At 40.2% G+C, this 23,281-nt stretch overlaps 1 protein-coding gene across 1 annotated transcript in view; it reads right to left on the bottom strand.

Annotated features, from left to right (window-relative positions):
• Nucleotides 1-3,027: 3,027 nt before the first annotated feature.
• LOC117530219 (cone cGMP-specific 3',5'-cyclic phosphodiesterase subunit alpha'-like) overlaps nt 3,028-23,281 on the bottom strand; it is an 81,852-nt gene continuing 61,598 nt past the window's right edge. The window contains exons 16-29 of the mRNA XM_034193147.1: nt 23,005-23,052; nt 21,357-21,506; nt 17,966-18,109; nt 17,325-17,390; nt 14,265-14,420; nt 13,561-13,668; nt 11,553-11,825; nt 8,968-9,068; nt 8,773-8,880; nt 8,586-8,649; nt 6,403-6,477; nt 6,225-6,308; nt 4,195-4,348; nt 3,028-4,044 (exon numbers count right to left, since the gene is read on the bottom strand). Coding sequence (XP_034049038.1) covers nt 4,007-4,044; nt 4,195-4,348; nt 6,225-6,308; nt 6,403-6,477; nt 8,586-8,649; nt 8,773-8,880; nt 8,968-9,068; nt 11,553-11,825; nt 13,561-13,668; nt 14,265-14,420; nt 17,325-17,390; nt 17,966-18,109; nt 21,357-21,506; nt 23,005-23,052 — 1,569 coding nt within the window. The 3' untranslated portion in view covers nt 3,028-4,006. The remainder of the gene's footprint in view (nt 4,045-4,194; nt 4,349-6,224; nt 6,309-6,402; nt 6,478-8,585; nt 8,650-8,772; nt 8,881-8,967; nt 9,069-11,552; nt 11,826-13,560; nt 13,669-14,264; nt 14,421-17,324; nt 17,391-17,965; nt 18,110-21,356; nt 21,507-23,004; nt 23,053-23,281) is intronic.

The raw sequence follows: 23,281 nt of genomic DNA, 5'->3' as shown, positions 1-23,281 counted from the left end.
ATGAAATAAAAATTTTTTCCCCTCAAAATTCTCCACACAATACCCCATAATGACACTGTGAAAAATAGAGATTTTTTGCAAATTTATTAAAAATAAAAATAAGAAATCATATGTACATAAGTATTCACAGCCTTTGCCATGAAGCTCAAAACTCAGGTGCATCCTGTTTCCACTGATCCTCGAGATGTTTCTACAGCTTAACTGGAGAACAGTTGATTGGATATGATTTGGAAAGGCACACACACCTGTCTACATATAAGGTCCCACAGTTGACAGTGGATGCCAGAGCACAAACCAGGCACAAAGTCAAAGGAATTGTCTGTTGACCTCTGAGCCGGGATTGTCTCGAAGCACAAATCTGGGGAAAGTTGAACAAAGACTGAACCCTTTGGTGTGAATGCCAGGTGTGATGTTTGGAGGAAACCAGGCACCATCCCTACACTGAAGTGTGGTGGTTGCAGCATCATGCTGTGGGGATGTTTTTCAGGAGCAGGAACTGGGAGACTAGTCAGGATTGAGGGAAAGATGAATGCTGCCATGTACAGAGACATCCTGGATGAAAACCTGCTCCAGAGCGCTCTTCACCAGGGCGATGGTTCATCTTTCAGCAGGACAATGACCCTAAGCACACAGCCAAGATATCAAAGGAGTGGCTTCAGGACAATTCTGTGAATGTCCTTGAGTGGCCCAGCCAGAGCACATACCTGAATCTGATTGGACATCTCTGGAGAGATCTAAGAATGGCTGTGCACCGAGCGCTCGCAATCCAACCTGATGGAGCTTGAGAGGTGCTGCAAAGAGGAATGGGCAAAACTGCCCAAAGATAAGCGCACCAAGCTTGTGGCATCATATTCAAGAAGACTTGAGGATGTAATTGCTGCCAAAGGTACATTAACAAAATATTGATCAAAGGGTGTGAATACTTATGTACTCGTACAAGCAATTTTTTAGTTTTCATTTTTTTTATAAATTAGCAAAAATTTAAAAAATAAAGTTTTTCATGCTGTCATTATGGGGTGTTGTGAGTAGAATTTAGAGGGAAAAAATGAATTTACTCAATTTTGGAAAAAGGCTGTAACATAATATGTGAAAAAAGTGAAGTGCTGTGAATACTTTCCAGATGCACTGTGACGTTACACACTGCCTGGCTAATTTTCTTCAGCAACACACATTTCATCTCACCAAAGTCAATTACGGTAGAATGTCTTTTATTACATGTAATGTCATTTACAAAAATGTTATGTACAGTAGTTAGGAGGCTCAATTAAGTTTTCACCCCCTCTATCAACGTTTAGTGGGTCAAAGATTTCCATATACAGAGTTGACTTCCTATTGAAACAGTATGGAAGACTGCAGAAGAGCCCAGAAAAGGATGGAAATGCCTTTAGGTTAATTGGGCTACCATTGCCTTATTGCGATCATGAGAAAATAAAATAATGACAAAAATAATAAGGAATCTGGTGGAAAACATTTGGTTCTCCACAGGTCAGGGTCTATCTTAGGAACCATCTCCAAAATATTCATATTACCTTCAGTAACTATACAACTAGATCAAAAATGGTTAGAGGACATTAAAAAAACAGGTATGCAGATAGAGTTATGTACATAGCCTTTAAAACACAATTTCACCATCAGGAAAATGTCAACTCATTTCCATAAAAATTAACCATTTTCTTATATACGAGGGTAGGCTGAAAAGTTCTAAGGCTCACTGTGATGCAGTTAATGCATTACTCCTTCATGGGGAGCCTTAGAACGTTTCAGCCTACCCTCGTATTAGCATGAAACCAGACAGTGTTGACCAGTCATGACCAAAATCAGATTATAAACCCAATGTAATTACCAATTTATTTCAAAATTAATAAGGCTGTCTTTAATATCTTGGAAAAATTCACACATGGAGCAATCAAAAGGGCACACAGACCTCTGGTGATGTTGCTAATTAGTTGTACATTACAATAAAAATAATCTTGGGGCTGTACAGACTTTATATTTGAGTTCCACCATAAACCAAATGACCAGAGCTAACTTTTAAGACTCTTTGCACAACACTTTCATTCCCCTTCTCTCCAGAGCATATCTGCTGCACAGTCTGATCTGGCCAGTTAGCCTGTCCATCTCCACTGTAATCAAGGAAGGGCTCAAAGCTGGTCGTTATTACAACCCACATCCACCATTCCTACTGCACATCTCACTGTCGTCCTTACTGTATAAACAACTGACCCTCCAGGAATTGGCAATGGCATTATCTGGTATTGGAAATTTCTGGAGAGACTGACACATCCGCACCACCCTTACACATTCTGAATAAAGTAGTTATAACCTTTTAGCCCGATTCATGTTTAATATACAGGTACATTTGAAAAATACACCAAGCTGGACATATTGCATCAATAATACATCCACAATGAAAACTAAGTTTTTAGCATTATTTTGTTGCTGTTTTAAGGGTCCGTTGTATTATCAATTTTCAACTCTGGCACAGCTGCCCCTGTTCACTTTCATGAAGTACCGTTGTTGCATACTGAACGGTCTGCCCCTAAAAATTGGTCCGCCCTGTCTCCTCTGCGTATGCATCATTCTGGAGCTCAGCAGCTCATCTGCGACAGTTTCTTCCCCCAAATCAATCAAATAGATTGTGATTATTAACCACCAAATGACAAGGTAAAACCTCTTAAATCATTATAAAGTCAGTTTTACGCAGAAACGAGGGGAAACTATGTGACGCTTTGAAATAACCTACGTAAAGTGAACGCATCAGCTAGCAGCTCTTGTAGCTGTGGCGCTCTGATCTCTTCCTTTGTATTTTTTCATGAAATAATGCTGTATTTATGTGGAAATGATTGTTGTACAAAAGCTTCAGATGTCTGTCGCTGAGATAGATGATGACTGGAGTGCGGTTTGAAGCAGAAACGAGGTGATAATTGGTGAACTGCGGCTGATGCACAGAAATGATGCATGCGCCGTGAAGGCAGGGTGGACCGTTGTTTTAGGGGGGACCGTTCGGCCGGCGACACCAGTAAATAAGTTTATACTTCAAGCGATTAAAAAACAATACCACCAAATGTATGCAAACCTTTCACCCACTGAAAGCCCGGTATCAAAACGTTAACAGTCCAAATGTGTGTCTGAATCATTACTTCAAGAATAAAGTCATATGGGAGCAAAGTTAAATGACTTCACAAACCTAATGTTTGGTAACATGGAATGGGATGGAGTTGAGAAATCTTGAATTTGAGTGATTTTAACCAAGCTGTATGTAAATTTGTGGCCTCAGCTGTAAGACAGTATCATTCCTTGGTGCTAGAGCGACTAATGAAACAGAAGCAGTTAAAAGCATTGTGCAGCCTAAATGTAGGACCTGGAGATTAAACGCTGCCATAAACTACTGCTTTGGCATGTATAACCTCCCCCCGCACAGTGTCCTATGTGCGCTATAAACAACACAGTTTGTACTTTACCTCTAAGACCTGGAGCTTTTGTTTCCACATTTGAGATGTTCGAACCAGAATTTCAGACATTTCATCAGGAACATTTGATGTTGAAGGGACGTAACAGCTGTCAGTGTTCATGGTCAGATGTTCATGGTTCCATGTTGAATTCAAAAAACAATCAAAAACCACAAAAAAGAACAAAGGTGGTCAGTTTTTCAACTGCATCTTTTGCAGTCCACGTTCATTTACTTCTTCACTGCTGAACCTTCACCCCGTGGACACTGGTGATGGCATCCTAATCTGGATCGGATTGAATTAAAGCAGAACAGTCTGGAGGTGACTGAGTTAGACGTTAGACTAGGCAGAACCGGACCAAAGAGGGCTGAACTGGATACCACCAGAGTGAACAGCCCATAAGCAGAAATGCCAAGACCACACGGAGATCAGACCAGACCAAGCTACCCTAGCCAAGAACCACCTGGAACGAGTCCACAGGTGACTGGTTTGGATAAGCGTAGGCTATCACAGTCCAGGTTTGGACCAAACCAGATGGAATCCAAGCACTGGAGGAATTAGCAAATGGTGCAGGTCTTTGACTTCCCTCCATCACCTACAACGTAAACACAGAATGTATGTTATTGACGTGTTACGAATCTCAACATGTAACAGCCTCTAAAAAGTTAATAACTGTTCCCACAATCACCCATGATGCAACCTGACTGATATTCCTCATCTGGGCATCACCGTCTACGTTTTGTACCTTTTTTGGCCTCCTGCTCTTCTTCTTTCTTCTTCTTATCCTCAATAGCCTTCATTTTTGCATTGTACTCCTCAGCCAGCTCGTTCCAGTGTGCCCGGTTGTTGTTCAGACCGTCAAACATGGGCTGGATCTCTTTGTGGAACCTGGCAAACTCCTGATCAGTCAGAACAAACATATTGATAATGTTATTTACATGGTGGTTTACTAGAATGTATGAAAGAGAAGCATGCATTGCTTTCGTATATTCTCATTTTAACACTGTCACTCAATGCTAAATCTTACCACAAAGCTGTGAGTTGCAAAAACTTGTAAATCCATCAAAGATATAGTGGGTGCTTTAGTGGCTTCCCTCACGAGTCTCCTTTGTGTATAGTCATTCAGTCTTTGAGGAACAACTGTTCTAATAATATGCATTATGCACAGTAACCCCAAGATGCAAATTGATTTTGGGGCAAACAGTCAAAGGGCAAGGTTAACAAGTATCAGGTATATTGACCCTGAGCAGCATCTTACGAAGTCAATGAAGTGTACTTTGGAAAAATCTTGTGAGCGCAATAACTTCTTTCCTAATTGCCTATTTGTAACCAAACTTGGTATATGTGTTAATATGTGCTGCTACGTCTGATAACGAAGCTTCTGAGCTTTCATTTGAAAGTGATGGCTCAGATTTACATAGGACGCACAGACAGGAGGCAACATATTTCACCCCGAAACTTTTAACTTTTCAGAGTCTGTCGGATATTGGAACCTAACGTGTGGTGACACTGCTGTCACCACTAGGTTCCAAACCAGCAATGCAGTAAACCGGCAACACTGTGTCACAGGACGCTGGTTCACTGCTGCCATGAACATGGATGTGGAGTGTCTCCATGATGCTGTTTTTACAGACTGCCTGAAAACGCAGATGTGTTTCTTACAATGGGAAAAGTCAGAAGGTGTTTGTTTCAGGAGATAATGGACTTCCTATATAACATGCCAGGATCATGCAAGAACTTGAGAGGCTGAAAGTGGAGCTGCAGTCTGACATTATTCTCCAGCCAGTGATCACGCACAATCTGTGGGTGAGGACCTACAGTCTACCTACGTATTGTTCTCCAGCTGGCGATTGCATACAATTAGTGCATGAGGACTTCTTTGGTGGAATGGACTTTACACATTTAGTCTTGGAAATCATTCTACAAGTGGGTGAGTGCCCTGTTCAGTTTTTTCCTCTTTGGTATTTTGTTCCTCTCAGTGGAGCTGGTAGGCTTTATTATTATTATTTTTTTTTTTTTACTATGAGAGAGTCTGTTGGATTTTGGATCTTGACGTGTCCGGAGCAGCACGCTCTTTTAACATGCATGCGCACATGGCCGTCACCACTGTTTTTCAGGTTGTCTGATCATACAGGTGTATTTTTTGGATTTTTCACAGTTCTATTGAAGACAACACTTATAGCGTGCATAAAGCTGAGCCTCGAGCAGAGATTGCTTTTAACAGCCTATGACTAATGGCCGTGTAGGTGAACTAAGTCTTCTCACAGTGGAGAGTAGCTGCTCCTTTTACTGTGACTGTATCAAAATGAAGAGTTGTCACTTAAAAACGAGTCGTCATAAGATGACGTCACACTTATGTAAACTTTGGAATTAATCTGCGGCTCCATTCTTGATATTAGCAGCTATATTCCACTCAAGTGCGCGCTGGGACATTTACCTCAAAGCTACATAAACACTTGGAAACACTCGGAAAAACAAGTACTCACGAGTATTTTGTTTTCAACAATCTCCGTAGCTGTTGGTTGCGAATGCTGTACACTTTAATCCCGGTGTAGCATCGGCTGGTCACTAACAGCCTAAATCTAAATTGTTATGATTTCAGTGCGACATGTCCTTTAACGTATGCCCAGGGTGCTGTGGGCTAGTGCAGACTATATGCTTGTTAAGCCTTGATATGCATCTTCAAAACACTACTTTGGTCCTTAATGACCATACTTGTGGTTTTCCCATTGTTTATGATGATTATGTAGCAGATTGGCACAGAATAAACAATACCTTGTACACAAACGAGCACACAAAGTCGATGAAACCACACTGCATCTTAGGTAGCTGTTCAGCACAATTTCTGTCCATCATGGGCTGAGAAAGAGAGTGGTAGTGGGGGGCATCAACAAAATGATTTAACATTGTATTTCTGAGAAACTTCAAAACAACACAAAAGTAAGAGACTTACAATTGGTTGTTGTTCCAAAACATTTTTCTCTAAATCTCCCTGTTCCCAGAATTCAGCAGCGACCATCAGAGCCACCTGAAGAGAAACGATGAAAAAGAACGACAGGACCTGATGGTGAACGCACATGTTGTGGATTGACCTCTGAATGCTGCTGAAATAAGAAGATTCAGACTGATGTTAGCTAATGTTAGATATGTACTTAGTGAATATGAAGTCTCTTATCAAGCATTCTGGAGTTGTGACTTCTCTAAATAATTTATGCAGATTGGGTTCTTATCTAATTCTAATTAGCATATTTGTATATATGAACCACAGTGTACTACTTATTTCGATTGAAGGTGGCCACAACCGATCACCCAACTGCAGCTCACAGTGTCCTCCCACACTGCCTCCATAAACCTCTTCTGGTGCTTTCTTCTTTTCTCCTGTTCTCCTGCCTGGTGGCTCCATCCTCAGCATCTTTCACCTGATATATGCTGTGCCTCTTAATCATGTCGCTTTCACTTTTTCACCCAGTTGTCTGACCTGCACTGTTCCTGTAATATGCTCATTCCTAATCCTGTCCGTCCCCATCAGTCCAGAGGAAAATTGCACCATTTTCATCTCTGTCACCTCCAGCTCCTGTGTTTTTTGTCAGCAGCACTGCCTCCAAGCTGTAGCACAAAGCTGGTTTTGTTACTGTCTTGTCGACATTCTCTCAGTCTTGCTGATCCCCTGCTATCACAAATCAGCCAACTCTACTCTGCTTTCATTGTCTTCTTCACACCTCTACTATGCTTTCCTTTACTTTGAACAGCTGACTTCAAGTACTTGAACTCCTCAACCTTCATCACCGCTAATCCTTACAACTGCACTATTCCGTGACCTCACTGACTTTCATTCCCCTTCTCTCCAGAGTATACCTCCATCTCTCAAGGCTTGCTTCATCCTGCTCCCGACTCATTACAGACCACAATGTCATCGGCAAATATTATAATCCAGGGAGACTGCTGTCTGATCTCCTTCAACCTGTCCATCACCACTGCAAACCAGCAAGGGCTCAATGTTGATCCTTGATGCAACCTTGCATCCATCATTCCTACTGCACACTTTGCTGCTGTCACTTTGTCCTCATATATATGCTGCACCAGCCTCACATACTTTTCTGCTACTCCCGTTGTAATTTTTCCTGGCTCGTTATGTAATTTACTGCCCCTTTCCAATAACCAAACCATTGTATTCCTAATTTTGGATTTATTAAAGGTCACATTGAAAACCGGACCGGGACCCTCACAGACAGTGTCCATCTTGTGAAAGGCCCAGAAAATGGGTCATACAACACTTATTATACAATGCGGGTGTTTGCAATGGGTGTAGTTTAGTCTCACATTTCTAATGTTACTGGCTCTCACAGACAGGGGGAGCCCTCCCTGTATTTAAAACTTAGACATAAATGATGGAAGTAAAACTTAAGTCTTATATTTAAATGTTAAACCAGATCCCAGAGACTTCCAATCAAATAGCAAAAGAAAATACTTGATAACTAACATAAAATAAGGACTTAGCACAGATATTATCTAACACTGTCTTCCTACACATTGTAAATATAAAACCTCCACTGTAAAGCACTCAAAAGTCATGTCTGAGTAAATAACTTAATCACCATTAATGCACATATTTATGCACCACACACCCTTAAAATCTAATCAGATAATCTCATTGATTTCAATTAAGTAATTTATACAGCGCAAAATAACAATATAAATCACCCCAAGTTGCTGCACGAGTAACCTTACCCACCCCCCCTCCTTCCACAAGGCGTGCTCACAGGCGAATGACGTCACCGACAGGCGTGGAAAAACTCACGCATGCGCACGAGGGTTCAAGCATGTCTGACGTAAAAACATATGAATGAAAGCCATATAGTTTTTGAAAAAAATAAAAAGGTACGATACTTTACGGACAGACCTCGTATTTATTTATTACTGTCAGACGTTTCGCAAAATTTGGTTATTTTTTTTAATTACTTGTGCCTAACATATTTGCACATTATTGCACATTTTAAGCATGAAAGGACTTGTTCCCAAATATCTACTGCTGTGCAGAAATATTCTCTTTGGTCAAGTGTCCGCTGTATCAGTTTATCGTCTTGCAAACTTTGTATTTTGAAGTAATTAAATGTGAAGGTTGTGAAGGCCACCCACCTTGCTCTGTACCTCCCAGGGCTTGGTGATAGCCGACAAGTCACAGCCTGTCATCATCATGGCCCTGAAGGTAGTCAAACAGAGAGAACAGGCAGAAAAGAGAGAGAAAATTAGACTATAGGTCACGAGCAAACAACTTCATTTCCAGAAGGTGTTTTTTTGTTGGTTTGTGGCATCACATACGTACATGACAATTTCCTTCCTGATGGGGTTGTTGGACACGAAGGCGGTGGCTTCCTTTTCATCTGTCATGGGTTCTGTAGCGTTCACTATGTTTTGGAACATGGTTCTCTTCCTGTGTGATGGAAAATAGAGAGAGAGAGAGGCGAGCTGGTTATTAGACAAAGTGATGAGCGCTGTCGGAATCGCTTAGGACACCCACTTGAAATAAAGGGCCAGATCGGTGGCAATGATGCAGACGTCAAACAAGTGCTGAACGTTTTCAAACTGACGCTTCTGAAGGTTGCAGAAGATGTTCAGGCTCTGCAAGAGACATGGATCCACATTTCTAATTAAAGAACCATTTAAGTGTTATGTGTGTGAAATATAACATCAAGAAATGTGGCCAGCAAGATGTATTTTTTCCCTATCAAGCCCACATTTGACTTAGATGTGACTTTACAAATGAAAGAAACTGACTAATATGCTTATTTTGAAATAAATGCCACTTTAAAACCATACATATGCTTATAAAATAAAAGCACCTGCTCCTAATTTCTATCGTGTATGATTATATTTCCTGCAATAAGCTCAGACATGTCCAGCTGGTGGACAGGTGCAAGTATATTAAACAAGCAGCAGAAAATTGCTTGTTGTATTGCTGTGGCATCTTACAGTTTATCCAAATTATATGCCCTTTTAATTTAGAGACTCACAATATCAGAATCAGCTTCACTGCCAAGTTAGCTTTCACTTACGATGAATTTGCCTTGACATTATGGTGCAAACATACAACACACGGTGGAGACATACAAGAAAAACAGTGCCACGGGCACGGTAGCCCACATAGATGATACAAGACATCACAGTTTCAGCTAGAAAAGTGGGCATGGCCAAACTCCAAAGGTTGCATCAAGGCCAAAATTTAAAAAATCTTAAAAAACCCATCATATGTTTTGGACCTACCTACTAGTTACCCTTGTACCAAATTGCAGCTCATTATGTTTAAAAACTGCTGAGCAATGGCTCTAGGTGGCATTTTCAATATGGCAGCCATATTTGAAATCAGATCAGAACGTCTCAAACAAACTTTGGTGTCCTCATGGGTAGGAACATGCACACCAACTTTCAGCTTCACTGGTTCAGTGGTTTCTGAGAAGATGTTTAAAGTGACAACTGCAAAAGTGGGCATGATCACAGTCCAGGGGTCATATCAAGGTTAAAATTGAAAATTTTGCAAAACCTGTCGGATATGTTTTTTATGTTTTTAGGTGTGCTGATTGCTACCCATGTAGCAAATTTCGGCTCAAATTACTATATATGAGATTTTCAAGACGGCCCTCTGGTGAGTTAGCAAAGGTGGAATTGATACGTATTTAAGCCCCTCTCATACCAGGCCAACATGGAATTGCGTAAAGCGGTGTACCAACTACGCTGAGCTTATGCAGCCCTATACTGTGTTTATGCAGCCCTACATGGTAATACGCTGAGGGACGCAATGGAGCCTGCGAAATGGACACAAAAAATTGAATGTTTAATTTTTTCGTGGACTTACGGCGTAGCGCACCAGTGTCACAGTCCGAACGCTTTGCCCCTAAAAATTGGTCCACCTTTTGCATCAGCGCATGTGTCATTTCGGACCACAGCAGCACATCTGAGACGGAGTTTATTCACCCCAAGCAATCAAATGGATTAATGGGATTATTAACCATCAGATGATAAAGGTAAAACCTCTTAAATCATTCTAAAGTCAGTTTTAAGCAGAAACGAGGCTGTTTTAAGCAGAATTGAGGCAAAATTCTGTAACGCTTTGAAATGTCTGACACGCAGTGAACGCATCAGCTAGCAGCTCATTTAGCCGCGACGCTCTGATCGCTCCACCGTCTTTTATGATGAAATAATGCTGAATTCATGTGGAAATGATTGTTGTACAAGAGCTTCAGATATCTGTCGCTGAGATAGATGATGACTGGAGCGCAGTTTGAAGAAGAAACGAGGTGTTAATCCATGAACCACATCATCGGGGGGACTGATTTTTTATGGGGACCGTTCGGTCTGCGACACTGGTCGCAGTGCTCCATGCGAGTCCACACAACACTTTTATTCATCCTGCTAAACTTTGCTGACAGTGAAGCTTCAAAACCATGGAAGAAAAGGTGGACCAAAGCTTCCATGTCCAGTATAACTTCTCTCGGACGGATTGCTAACGATAGGACATGTCCACGTCCACTATAACTCCTCATGGATGGATTGCCAGCAAGATGACGTCCATTTTTCCCTGTGCGCAACTTACGGCGCCATTCCTGCGTACTAGATCCCCAGCACAATGCAACTCTATGCAGGCCCCGTGTGAAAGGTGCTTTACTCTGGCTGGTCCCTGTCTCCTTTTCCGCCCTAGTGGAGGAGGCAAAACCAAGCAGAAATCTGCCCGACAACATCACTTAGAGGACCTGGGAAGTGCTGAGTCATCAGTGGAAGTTTAAAACCAAAAATATGTCAATACATCCCATAGAAATTGAACAATAACATCTGTAATATATGTTGTAAGTAAACATAAAATTCTTTTTGTGCAATTTTAAGGTTCGGAAAAATGTGGTGTAAGTTAGCTTAGTGCTCTGCTACATTTGATCCATTGATACTTGTGTATTTCCTTTTCAGCAAATTGTGGATAAAAGGATTTCTCTTACACTATGACTGCATCACAGATGAGTGGCGCACTCGCTATTGTATTAGCTGACAATGGTTTTGACTGAGGTTGTAAAAAAGTGAAGTCATTCTTAAAAGTTATTGCACATTAACAGATCATACCTCCTCAGCCATGAGAGTCTTGCTGTACTCCAGATGGTGCCGCTCTAGAATGGAGGAGCCGTGAAGTTTGGCCAAAGGAGATGCACTCCTACAAATGAGAGAAAAGTCAGAGAGAGCGGACAAAGCGCGGGCTTGTTTCCCACAATAACACAATTTCACTTGCTTTGTCTGGTAGAGGTTGTTGGTCCCTCTGTGGTCGATGTCGTGGCAGAACGCGGCGGCCACCATGGCAAAAGCATCCAGATCAGAGTAATACTTCCTCAACTTCCCTGTCTGTTGCAGAATACAACAGTAAATGGATAAATGGTAAATGGACTGCATTTATATAGCGCTTTTCCATCTCCATCAGATGCTCAAAGCGCTTTACAATTATGCCTCACATTCACCCCGATGTCAGGGTGCTGCCATACAAGGCGCTCACTACACACCGGGAGCTATAGGGGATTAAAGGCTTTGCCCAAGGGCCCTTAGTGATTTTCCAATCAGGCAGTAGTGGAGAAAAGAGTTGAGTTGTTGTGTGTTCGCTGCTGTGATAGTCCATGGGCCAAGTGGGTTTTTGGTACCACTGAAGATGACGAAACAACACTGAGAATCCAGCCTCAGTGCACCATGGCCTATGTTAGATAAATTATACTGTCAAAAACATGTTTATAGTTTTTAGCAAGCTTCAGCAAAACCACTCACTCTGTACCTGACATCAGGAATGATTCAATTCTCACTCTGTACAAAATCAGGAATGATTCAGTTGTTTGCACTAATGACACAATGATTCAGTTGTCACTCTACAAGATCAGGAATGATTCAGTTGTTTGCAAATGTATCTACACATGACACATGAATGATTCAGTTGATTACAAATGTATCTGCACAAATGGACTCAACTCACTCCTCTTATCTTTTGTTTTCCTTAATAAAAGAGCCCGCCAGGAGGTCACAGAGAACTGCACGAGGCTGTCAGGCTCTGCCTGTTTCTCTCCTTTGCAAAGCTCACTAAAGACGTCGTCTCTCTGTCTGGTTCTTTCCTGTATGTCTAGCCGAGCACAAACCTGACAGCCTACACAAAAAAGTATGATAACCATCACAGAGTGGTAGCTATAGCCAGGTAGTGGTCAACAGAGGTCAAAATGTAAAAATGCTCCAATCATGTTGAAAACTATATCACATTATTTATCTGATCATAACGATTCCAAAAAGGTATAGATTGGACTATCTGTGACGGAATGTTCTGGAGTTATGGGGTAAAAACAGCAAAAATGGTGGCAAAGGTCAGTTTCAGTTTGTACAGGGGTCAAAAGTTAAAATTGCTCCAATTTCAGTAAAAAATGATGCAAATTATTGTATGGGTTAATAGGGTACTAATAAGGAATAGTTTGCACCATCTGTCATGCTTAGTTATCATGTTACAGGGTAACATATGTCACAAGTCATAGAATCCAATGGACATTGACCTTGTTTGACCTTTACTTTGAAGACCAAAAATTCAACACAGTCAAAACTATTCCATTTATTAATCCTTTTATTTCAACCAGTAATTTGCATCTTTTTCTTTTTTTTTTTGCTGAAATTGGAGCAACTTTAACTTTTGACCCCTGTACAAACTGAAACTGACCTTTGCCACCATTTTTGTTTTTACCCCATAACTGCAGAACATTCCATCACAGATTATCCAAACTATATCTTTTTGGAATTGTTATGATCAGACAAATAATGTGATATAATTTTCAACATGATTGGAGCATTTTTACATTTTGACCTTTGCGTAATTCTTCATTCACCCCTAGCTGGCTACAGCTACCACCCTGTGATGGTTATCTTACATTTTTGTTTAGGCCATGGTACACTGAGGCTGGATTCTAAGTGTCGTTTGGTCACCTTCAGTGGTACCAACCAATCAGGTCAAAATTGATGACTGGCTCCTGGACTATGAGCCTAGCCACCTACATGAAACCCCAACCAAAGTTGAGGGCAAATAGAGCTGCGTTTGTAGTTAGCTGTATCTTGCAGTTACCTGTAGCAGGCAGAACATGGTGTGGCCTACGTTAAAGCCATGCCTCCAGTTGTGATAGGTGATAGAGCGGTAACCTTTCCTCACGGTGTACATCCATCTTGTCAGTATCTGGAAGGGAGGAGAGTAGGAGATGATGAAAAGGGATAAAAAGAGGCAAAAGTAAAGGTAAGTGTGTTGCTCCTTGCAAACTACCACTATGGCTGGTTGGTTGGCCAGTAGCTGTTTGTCTTTCTGGACCTTAAAGTCCCATAGGACCTTAGCTCTACTGTTCTCAACCACCTTTAGTGGTGGTGTGTAATAGGACTTTGGATCTTCTAGTCAATATTCGGCACTGAACCAGCTACTCTCCCAGGTTGCTTTTTGCACCCTTTCACTACGTATGTGCTTGAGTGTCTCAAGGGCATCTTTGCACACCTTACACCTCAGATCCTGTCTACTATGCTAGACCCCTGCCTCTATGAACCTGGTTCTCAGGGTCTGTTCTTGTACTGCCATGATCAAAGCCTATGTGGTTCAACCCAGCCTTTGCTAGTCACTGGTAAGATATCTTGATGTCCGTCATCCCCTCTATCTGCTGGTGGTACATCCCATGGACTTTGTGGGATTTTTTTTTCTTGGGGACCAACTTCTTGATGTACTCCTGAATGTCAGTAAAAAAATAAAAAACTAATGGAGGACATCAACATGTGTTATGAGGGACTCACCTCAGGGGGAACTTTAAACTTCTCAACAACACCAAGCTCAAAGAACATGCGAATGCCGGCTTTGATTAGGTCGTGTTCGGAAACTGGGAAATCGCTGAAGGCAAATGAGTATAAATTCTCTCCATTGACATTGTCAGCTGGTGGGCAGTTAGACCTCTGTGCAAAAACAACAAAGCACGTATCAGGGCTCATTTGAAAAGTCTGCACAAAGCTGTTAAAAAACAAACAAAGGCTTTGCAACTTGTCTGTTGCAACGTGCTGGACACAAGCTTTCAACTTACTTCCTTAAACTGAAATAAATATGTTTACCTGTCTGTAGAGTGATAATGTAATATGTATATGTCCTAGACATGAACGAGTGAAGCTCTTCAGCATCTCACCATGTCATTGAGGTCCTTCAGACTGTTTTTTTGAGCAAATGCTTCAGGGGAGCATTAGCATGACTAAAACCTTTCAGCTTCTGGGGGGGGGCTCCACTCTCCAGACCCCCCTAATTACAGCCCTCTTAACCCCCTGCCACTTTAAGCATTTTTTTAATGTAGATGCAAATTAATATTCAAACTTTTCAACTAGATAACAGTAGGGCTGTACAATACGGCCAAATTATTGTATCTTAATGTTGTCGTATCAGTATGATATACGATATGACTATGATTTCACACAAAGTGCAGCAACAGTGAAAATTAAACATTCTTAAACAAAACAGTAATAATACCACACTCATTTTGCACTCATCATAAGGTTAGGATACTGTGCCCTCCAAAAGTATTGGAACACTTGGAATTTCACACATTTTAATTTGTTTATGCCCTTTCAAATACAAGAAATACAAAAAATATAAAGAATAAAAATTTCTAAAATTATCTTCCTCAAACTCAAACTGAAAGCAAATCTCTAAAACTTGATAAAACCTGTAAGTAATAATCAGTTTTCTTGCCACTTTTCTTCAGACAAGTCAGGGGATGGAAACATTAACATTTCCAAGTCAATAATGAAGAAATACAAAAGTTTGTTATTGTTAAGTCTGTGTGCCAAATAAATTCATTCATTCATTCATACAAAAGTTTCTTTCACCAAAACATCAAATCTAGGCTTTCATCTCAAATGTACTTTCTGTCAAATTGTAGCTGAACTATCAGGTCTTCTTTTCAAGAAAATCCTCCTCTACACCACTTCATCACGAAGCTGGAGAGATTTGCTTTCAGTTTGAGTTCAAGGAAAATAACTTTCGATTTATTTATGTAAAGTTGTGTAATTGGTGTGTCACTCAGACAGCAAAATTAAGAGGTTATTTAATCAACAGCTGCCTGCTCGTTTAAAAATCACTGGAAAAACACGCATATATAAGACAACCCGAATTAAAGGAGAAATGCCACTTTTAACAACCTGGAATTCATTTCTGGAATAAAATATGGTCGTTGACTCACCAATATAACTTTAGTGTCATTATTAGTCCACGGTTCAAACGATGTATTCAGTTCAAATCTGAGGCAAACATTTTTCTTCTTCTTCTAAAGTGAGTTAGAACTTTTTGTAGTACACAGCACCAACTACTGGACAGGAGGAACCTAGCAGTCAATGTGATTCACTGATTTCAAAATGCAGACATGTGGTGCCATGACATGTCAATCATCTGTGTCCAATCAGATTTCAGGGGAGTCCAGTGCAACCCGGCATTCGCTCTACCTCCACCCATGCCAGGAAGTGTTCAACATTTGACGTTTCTCACTATGGACTCAAACTTTGGCACTTCCTGTTTCAGTGTGAACTTGTCACTGAGTTCCCGTGAGATTCCATGAGATCTCGTCTGTCAATCCAGGAAGTGTTTGACATTTCCTGTTTCACTGTGGACTCAAAATTTGGCACTTCCTGTTTGGGACTCCCTGTCAGTGATGCCGGTAACGCGTTACTCTAATCTGACCACTTTTTTTAGTAACGAGTAATCTAACGCGTTAATCTTTCCAAATCAGTAATCAGATTAAAGTTACTTCTCCAAGTCACTGTGCGTTACTATTATTTTTCATTGTGGATCGATAGCAGCATTAAACTTGGTCCGTGGGCAGGAGGTCGGGGTTCGACTGAACTGCCCACTTTCAGTGAGCTGTGAGCTTTTAATCCACGTTTTTTTGCAGCTGCTCGACTCGTCGTCTCCTCTTAAAGCGTGGTGATCAGCACACCTGCACTGAGCTTTACAAAGACATTTTTATACTTTTTTTCCTCCTTTATTTAGAGCTGAGCTGAGCCGCTCTGTATCGTCTCGTTAAAACAGCTGATCCTCCGCGACGCGTCAACAACTAACACTATTTTCCACTCAAATGCACCTGAACTCTCTTTCTGAGGACCACATGATGTGAAAACACAATAAAACTTTCTTACCTGTAAATCTGGTCCTGTTTTCTGCATAAATAAATGTTATCCATTCTTTGTGCTCAAACGCCAAAGTAGGGGCGAATCCAGATGGAATGGGGGCGTGGGGCAAGGATGTGCCCCCCACAACACCCCTAGATTAAAGGTCCAGTTTTGAAGCCTTTTTTTACTACAACTACTAATACTACTTAAAATAATATTAATTTCGACAAGTAAAATATTTAGAGAGAATTTAAATGTTAGAAAAATGCTAGAATGAATTTAATAGTTACATTTATAAACAATGTAGGTTCGAAATTGCAAGTTTTACTGTTACAGTGCTGTCAACAGTTAAATATGAGGTCAAGAAAGACGTCTTTATTTTACATTTTATAAAACAAGTATTTATTTTCATTGAAGTCAAGAAAGCGTGACTATAAAGTAAGTTTTGGCAAAACAGGTATCATTGTCATGTTGAGGTGGCAGGGGGTTGTTGTCGGCAGCTGGGAAAAGTAACTAAAAAAGTAACTAGTAATCTAACTTAGTTACTTTTACAATTGAGTAATCAGTAAAGTAACTAAGTTACTTTTTCAAGGAGTAATCAGTAATTGGATTACTTTTTCAAAGTAACTGTGGCAACACTGCTCCCTGTACCATGAGCGTCATACTGTTTTTATATTGTGGAAGTTCTCGTGCTGATTAAACACAACTTACCAACAGTTTGTACATTTCTTTGGCGTCACAGTCTTCGGGCTCTGAGTCAAACTTCTCTTTGGTGTTCTGGTTGTAAAAACAGAAAACAGTTTTTCATTGACATTTAGAAGAGAGAAATGTGAGGTCTATTTATCCTAACCGTCAGTGTTTTCAGCTGCTTAAGTGATCCACGTGCTGAACTGGTTATGGTGTCAAACCAACCCAGTCTCGCGGCATGTCGTAATTCAGCAGCACGAAATATACATTAATCTATTGGTTTGTGATATTGTCTTGAAAAGTGCAAAATGTTCGTAACGGGAGCACAAATTTGTTCTAATACATTCTGTGACGGCTGCACGAAATTAAAAGTGAAGCGGCGGAAGGGGGGATCGGGGGGGTATGGTTAGAGGAAGGAGTAGGGTTAGGTTAAGGTTAGGGGTAGGGTTAGTAATAGTGACTTTAAAAAAGCCCATCACGAAAATTTGAATCATTTCGTGACGGGAACACAAAGAAAAAAAAAAAAAAAATGTGAGACTGGGCTGTATCAAACACGAGCCGCTAAGCGGACAAACGATCCACGGGAGCTGCTGCCACACAGGCTATAGCTACTTGTGTACAGTTGTGGTGTCACTGGGGGAGCGGGCCGTGGAGTCGCTCCTAACCAGAATGGACTGCAGCTCGTCCTTCGTGCACTTGCTCTGGTACATCAGCATCTCCTGGGCGATGTCTTTCCTGTACTCCATGCGGTTCAGCTTGTCATACGTGTCGCAGTTGAGCACCGACCAACCCAGGAACTGTGTCAGGGCCTGAAACGCACAATACACAGGGAACAAAAGAGTGAAAAGACGAACGCTGAGCAAAAAAACCCCCCACACAAGTAATTTGTACTGTTGCACAGCAATTTATATTTCATACACAGTACTCTTGTATGCACAATAAGTCAAAACTGTTACTTTTCTTCATTAATATTCTCAATGTTTATAGCATATATATATATATATATATATATATATATATATATATATATATATATATATATATATATACAGTAGTGTTCAGAATAATAGTAGTGCTATGTGACTAAAAAGATTAATCCAGGTTTTGAGTATATTTCTTATTGTTACATGGGAAACAAGGTACCAGTAGATTCAGTAGATTCTCACAAATCCAACAAGACCAAGCATTCATGATATGCACACTCTTAAGGCTATGAAATTGGGCTATTAGTAAAAAAAAAAGTAGAAAATGGGGTGTTCACAATAACAGTAGTGTGGCATTCAGTCAGTGAGTTCGTCAGTTTTGTGGAACAAACAGGTGTGAATCAGGTGTCCCCTATTTAAGGATGAAGCCAGCACCTGTTGAACATGTTTTTCTCTTTGAAAGCCTGAGGAAAATGGGACGTTCAAGACATTGTTCAGAAGAACAGCGTAGTTTGAATAAAAAGTTGATTGGAGAGGGGAAAACTTATACGCAGGTGCAAAAAATTATAGACTGTTCAATAAAAGACGTGCAGAAGAGGTTACAGTTTGCCAAAGAACACATCAACTGGCCTAAAGAGAAATGGAGGAATATTTTGTGGACTGATGAGAGTAAAATTGTTCTTTTTGGGTCCAAGGGCCGCAGACAGTTTGTGAGACGACCCCCAAACTCTGAATTCAAGCCACAGTTCACAGTGAAGACAGTGAAGCATGGTGGTGCAAGCATCATGATATGGGCATGTTTCTCCTACTATGGTGTTGGGCCTATATATTGCATACCAGATATCATGGATCAGTTTGGATATGTCAAAATACTTGAAGAGGTCATGTTGCCTTATGCTGAAGAGGACATGCCCTTGAAATTGGTGTTTCAACAAGACAGTGACCCCAAACACACTAGTAAATGGGCAAAACTTGGTTCCAAACCAACAAAATTAATGCCTCGCAGATGTGAAGAAATCATGAAAAACTGGTTATACAACTAAATACTAGTTTAGTGATTCACAGGATTGCTAAAAAAGCAGTTTGAACATAATAGTTTTGAGTTTGTAGCGTCAACAGCAGATGCTACTATTACTGTGAACACCCCCTTTTCTACTTTTTTTTTTACTAATAGCCCAATTTCATAGCCTTAAGAGTGTGCATATCATGAATGCTTGGTCTTGTTGGATTTGTGAGAATCTACTGACTCTACTGGTGCCTTGTTTCCCATGTAGCAATAAGAAATATACTATTTTTAGTCACATAGCACTACTATTATTCTGAACACTACTATATATATATATATGATGTAATCAAATCATTGGCATTTATTTATTTGTCTGTCTGTCTGACTTTCTGTTAGCAGGATTCAAAACTACTGCACAGATTTTGATGAAATTTTCACCACAGATAGATATTAAGCCATAGAAGAATCCATTGAATTTTGGAGGTGACCCGTATCCACCTCCGGATTCTGGATCAAGTTTCACTTTATATATGCTTTGAAGGATTACTGTTAGCAGGATTACAGGTTTTGAAGGATTATGTCAAAACTACTTCACGGATTCTCACCAAATTTGCACCACAGATAGATATTAGGGCATGGAAGACTCACTGAATTTTGGAGGTGATCCAGATATGGATTGGTGGACGTCAGAAATCTCTGATTGCTCTTGTTATTTATTACTTAGTTATTCTGGGTGTTACTGTTGTTATTGCTTGTGTGTATTGAAGACTTTTTTCCATAGGAAACATTTTAAATAATTTTTTTAAAGGTACACTGTGTTGGGGTGTTTATTAGCACAAATGGAATATAGTATTCATATCCATCTGGTGTGCAACAGTAAAGTGATGCATTTCCATAAGCTTTGAATGAGCCCTTTGTATCCACATGGGAGTGGGCTCCCCTCATGGAGGCCACCATCTTGCAGAGCCATGTTGGTACAGGAGCCCAAAGAGAACAAACCTACTCCAACTTTAATATTTTGCAGCCTGGCCAGAAGACCGAAGATAAAAGAATAGAAATGAGTGGTTGGTTGCCTATGCACTCTCTACTGGTTGATAGCACAGGCTAACAAGTTTGACAATCCTTGTTTTTGTTAACTGGAGGATCACACACGTCGCTTATCACAAGAAAAGACATGGGGAACATTAATCCCTATCACCAAAAAAGCAAAAATGTGAAAGGAAACAAACCCGACCGGTGACAGCATAGTGCGATCTGCAATGTCACCAGTAGATGGCACTAAATCTTGCACACTGTAACTTTAAAGATTACGTGAAAGGGCATTTAAAAATAGAGTGGGTTTTTCTTTCCCTCCGGCTTTTAAATCAGATGATGTTTGAGGGATATTAACTGTTTACTGCGTTTTTACTTCTATGCTCTTTATGGTTGGTTTTGCCCAGGTCAGGTTCTTATAGAAGTTTATGTTTTATACACAATACTGTGCAAACATTTTTACACACACTTAGAGCTGCTAAAAGTTTGAAAAATAAGCCAAATACAATTTCATATTTGTTGTACTCATAAATAAACATAGATGTAAATCATACACCCACATTACTTCTTTAAAAAATACTTTTTTCTCTCCAGATGAATAAATTCCATAATTTATTTGAGGTGGTTTATTACAGGTCATGAGAAAATCATGTATTTATTCATTTATTTAAAGTGATTGTATTATTTTGTGATTGTTGGCAGCTGTCTCTTTCTCTTGTCATTTCTGAACGCCTACGGAGAAACAAGGTTTGCTTTTGTTGATTTTTAAAAAAAAGAATTTTAAAGAAAGGGGTTGTAATGTTTAGTTTCTGTAATGAAATGATTTTTTTATATTTATTGTAACAAGAACGCTTGGACATTTCCAGTTAGATTTTCCGACGGACCCCTGATGATTAAAAATTAAACACTTTATTTGCCCAAAACTTGAATGTGCGTCAAACTTTTATTTGTTAATTCAGTACCCTTCATGAATGGATTTGGCTCAATAAATAGACTCTTTTGTTAAATTTGGTGAAAGGTCTGGATGTTGAGTCAGAAATTACACTTTGGGTCAGAAAACAGATTTGAAACATGCATGAAAACATGAAAAGTTACCTCAGTGATCTGCTCGTCATGTTCATCAAAGGGTTTGCCATCTTTCCTGTTGAAAAACGTGGCTATACCGACAATTTCTTCTTTCTTGTTGACGATGGGCAGAGACAAGACATTCTTGATGACAAAACCAGAGTCATCCACAGCCGTTTTCTGAAAAACATTTCAAATTAAACCTGTTTAATTTAAACAGATGCATTAAATCAGTATGAACCAAAAATATGCATATGGCACATGTCATACCTAGGCTTTGGCCTAGGTATATACCCTGTAAAATACAATGAGTGACTGAATAGATAAATGAGTGCTCAAGAATAATATGAGCAAAGTGCCGCATGCTTGCTCATGGTACAGGGAGTCCCAAACAGGAAGTGCCAAATTTTGAGTCCACAGTGAAACAGGAAGTGTCATATGTTGAACACTTCCTGGATCAGCACTTTCTGGTTGACAATAGAGATCTCGTTGGAGCTCATGGGAATTGAGTGGCAAGTTGACACTGAAACAGGAACTGCCAAATTTGAGCCCACAGTGAAGGGGGAAATGTCAAATGTTGAACAATTCCTGGAGCTACAGCAGAGGATATTAACCTGTTTTTCCATTATGTTGTTTTTGTGCTGGTATGTTTATCCCCTGTGACGTTTTTGTGTAACTTTTTGTTTGTGTCAATTTTAAAAAAGAAAAGAAAATTTTAAAAATGAGAAAGAGGAGTTCTCGCGGGAATTCAGTGCACAGTTGACACTAAAACAGGAAATGCTAAATGTTGAGTTGATACTGAATCGGGAATGCTAAAGTGAGAGGCAGCACACACCTGGATAGCACATGAGGTCAGTCAGTGACTATTTAGTGTGTAAATTGCATGAAGGTTTTTAGCCATGCTAATGCTCTCCAGAAGCATTTACTGAAAATAGAGTGTGAAGGACCTAAATGAGATGGTGAGGACTTTCCAGGCATGTGAGATGCAATAGAGAAAAATGCTTAAAATGGCAGGAGTTAAGAGGGCCGTAGTTGGGAGGTCTGGAAGGGAGGGAGCCCCCCCCCAAGCTGAAGTTTTTTATCCATGCTAATGCTCCCCAGAAGCATTTACTGAAAAAAAAAAGTTTTTTTTCTTTTTTTGTTTTTTAAATGTACAGTATAATAGCCCGACAACTGGCCCGGCTATGAATTGGGCTGGATACTGGCCTTCATCTTGGAGTGAGATTTCCCACTCCTAAACAACCAACATGAGAGCAGCGCTCGCCCAACACCAAAGTGAGGCTGACGTCAGTGTCTTGGCCACCAACCAGTCACAGGCTATGAGAGAGAGACCAGTATCTGGCCCAATTCAGGGCCGGTTGTCGGTCTAACAATATAACTGTTTGCCACCTGTTGGACATGTCTGGGATTGTTGAAGAGAATAATCGTATCATCACATAATAATGGAAATTAGGAGCAGGTGTCGTTGAACTTGCATCTAGGTTGAAATGAGCATATTTGCCAGTTTCTTTGATTTCCAAAACCATCGAACTTGTTTGCCACCAAGTCTTGCTTGTTCAATATCAGTATGTCAGAAAATGGAAAATGAAAAGATAGAAGAAAATGGAGAGATATTTGAATCATGACCTCTGCAATACTGGATGATGTGTGTCTGAAAATAAATAATTAAAATTCTCACCTGGAAAGTGAAGTAGTCGTCTGCAGCCACATTCATCATGTTGCAAATCTGCAGGTAGTCACATGAAAAACATTAAGGCCCTTCCGTTAACTGTAGTCAATCATTTTATTCTATAGATTATTCTTGACCTTTTCGAGAATGAATTCTTTAGGGGTATTTGGAGAAATCACTTAAAAGGCCTGGGAGTATAGGCCAAGAAGCAGCCAGACTTTGCCCACTAAGCTTTGGCTAATTTGACCTTGCTAAATTTTGACCTTTGAGTCAAATGACCTTAAAC

This window comes from Thalassophryne amazonica, chromosome 18, assembly GCF_902500255.1.
Source record: "Thalassophryne amazonica chromosome 18, fThaAma1.1, whole genome shotgun sequence".
Classification (NCBI taxonomy): Eukaryota; Metazoa; Chordata; class Actinopteri; order Batrachoidiformes; family Batrachoididae; genus Thalassophryne; species Thalassophryne amazonica.
This window is presented reverse-complemented; position numbering and strand designations above follow the sequence as displayed.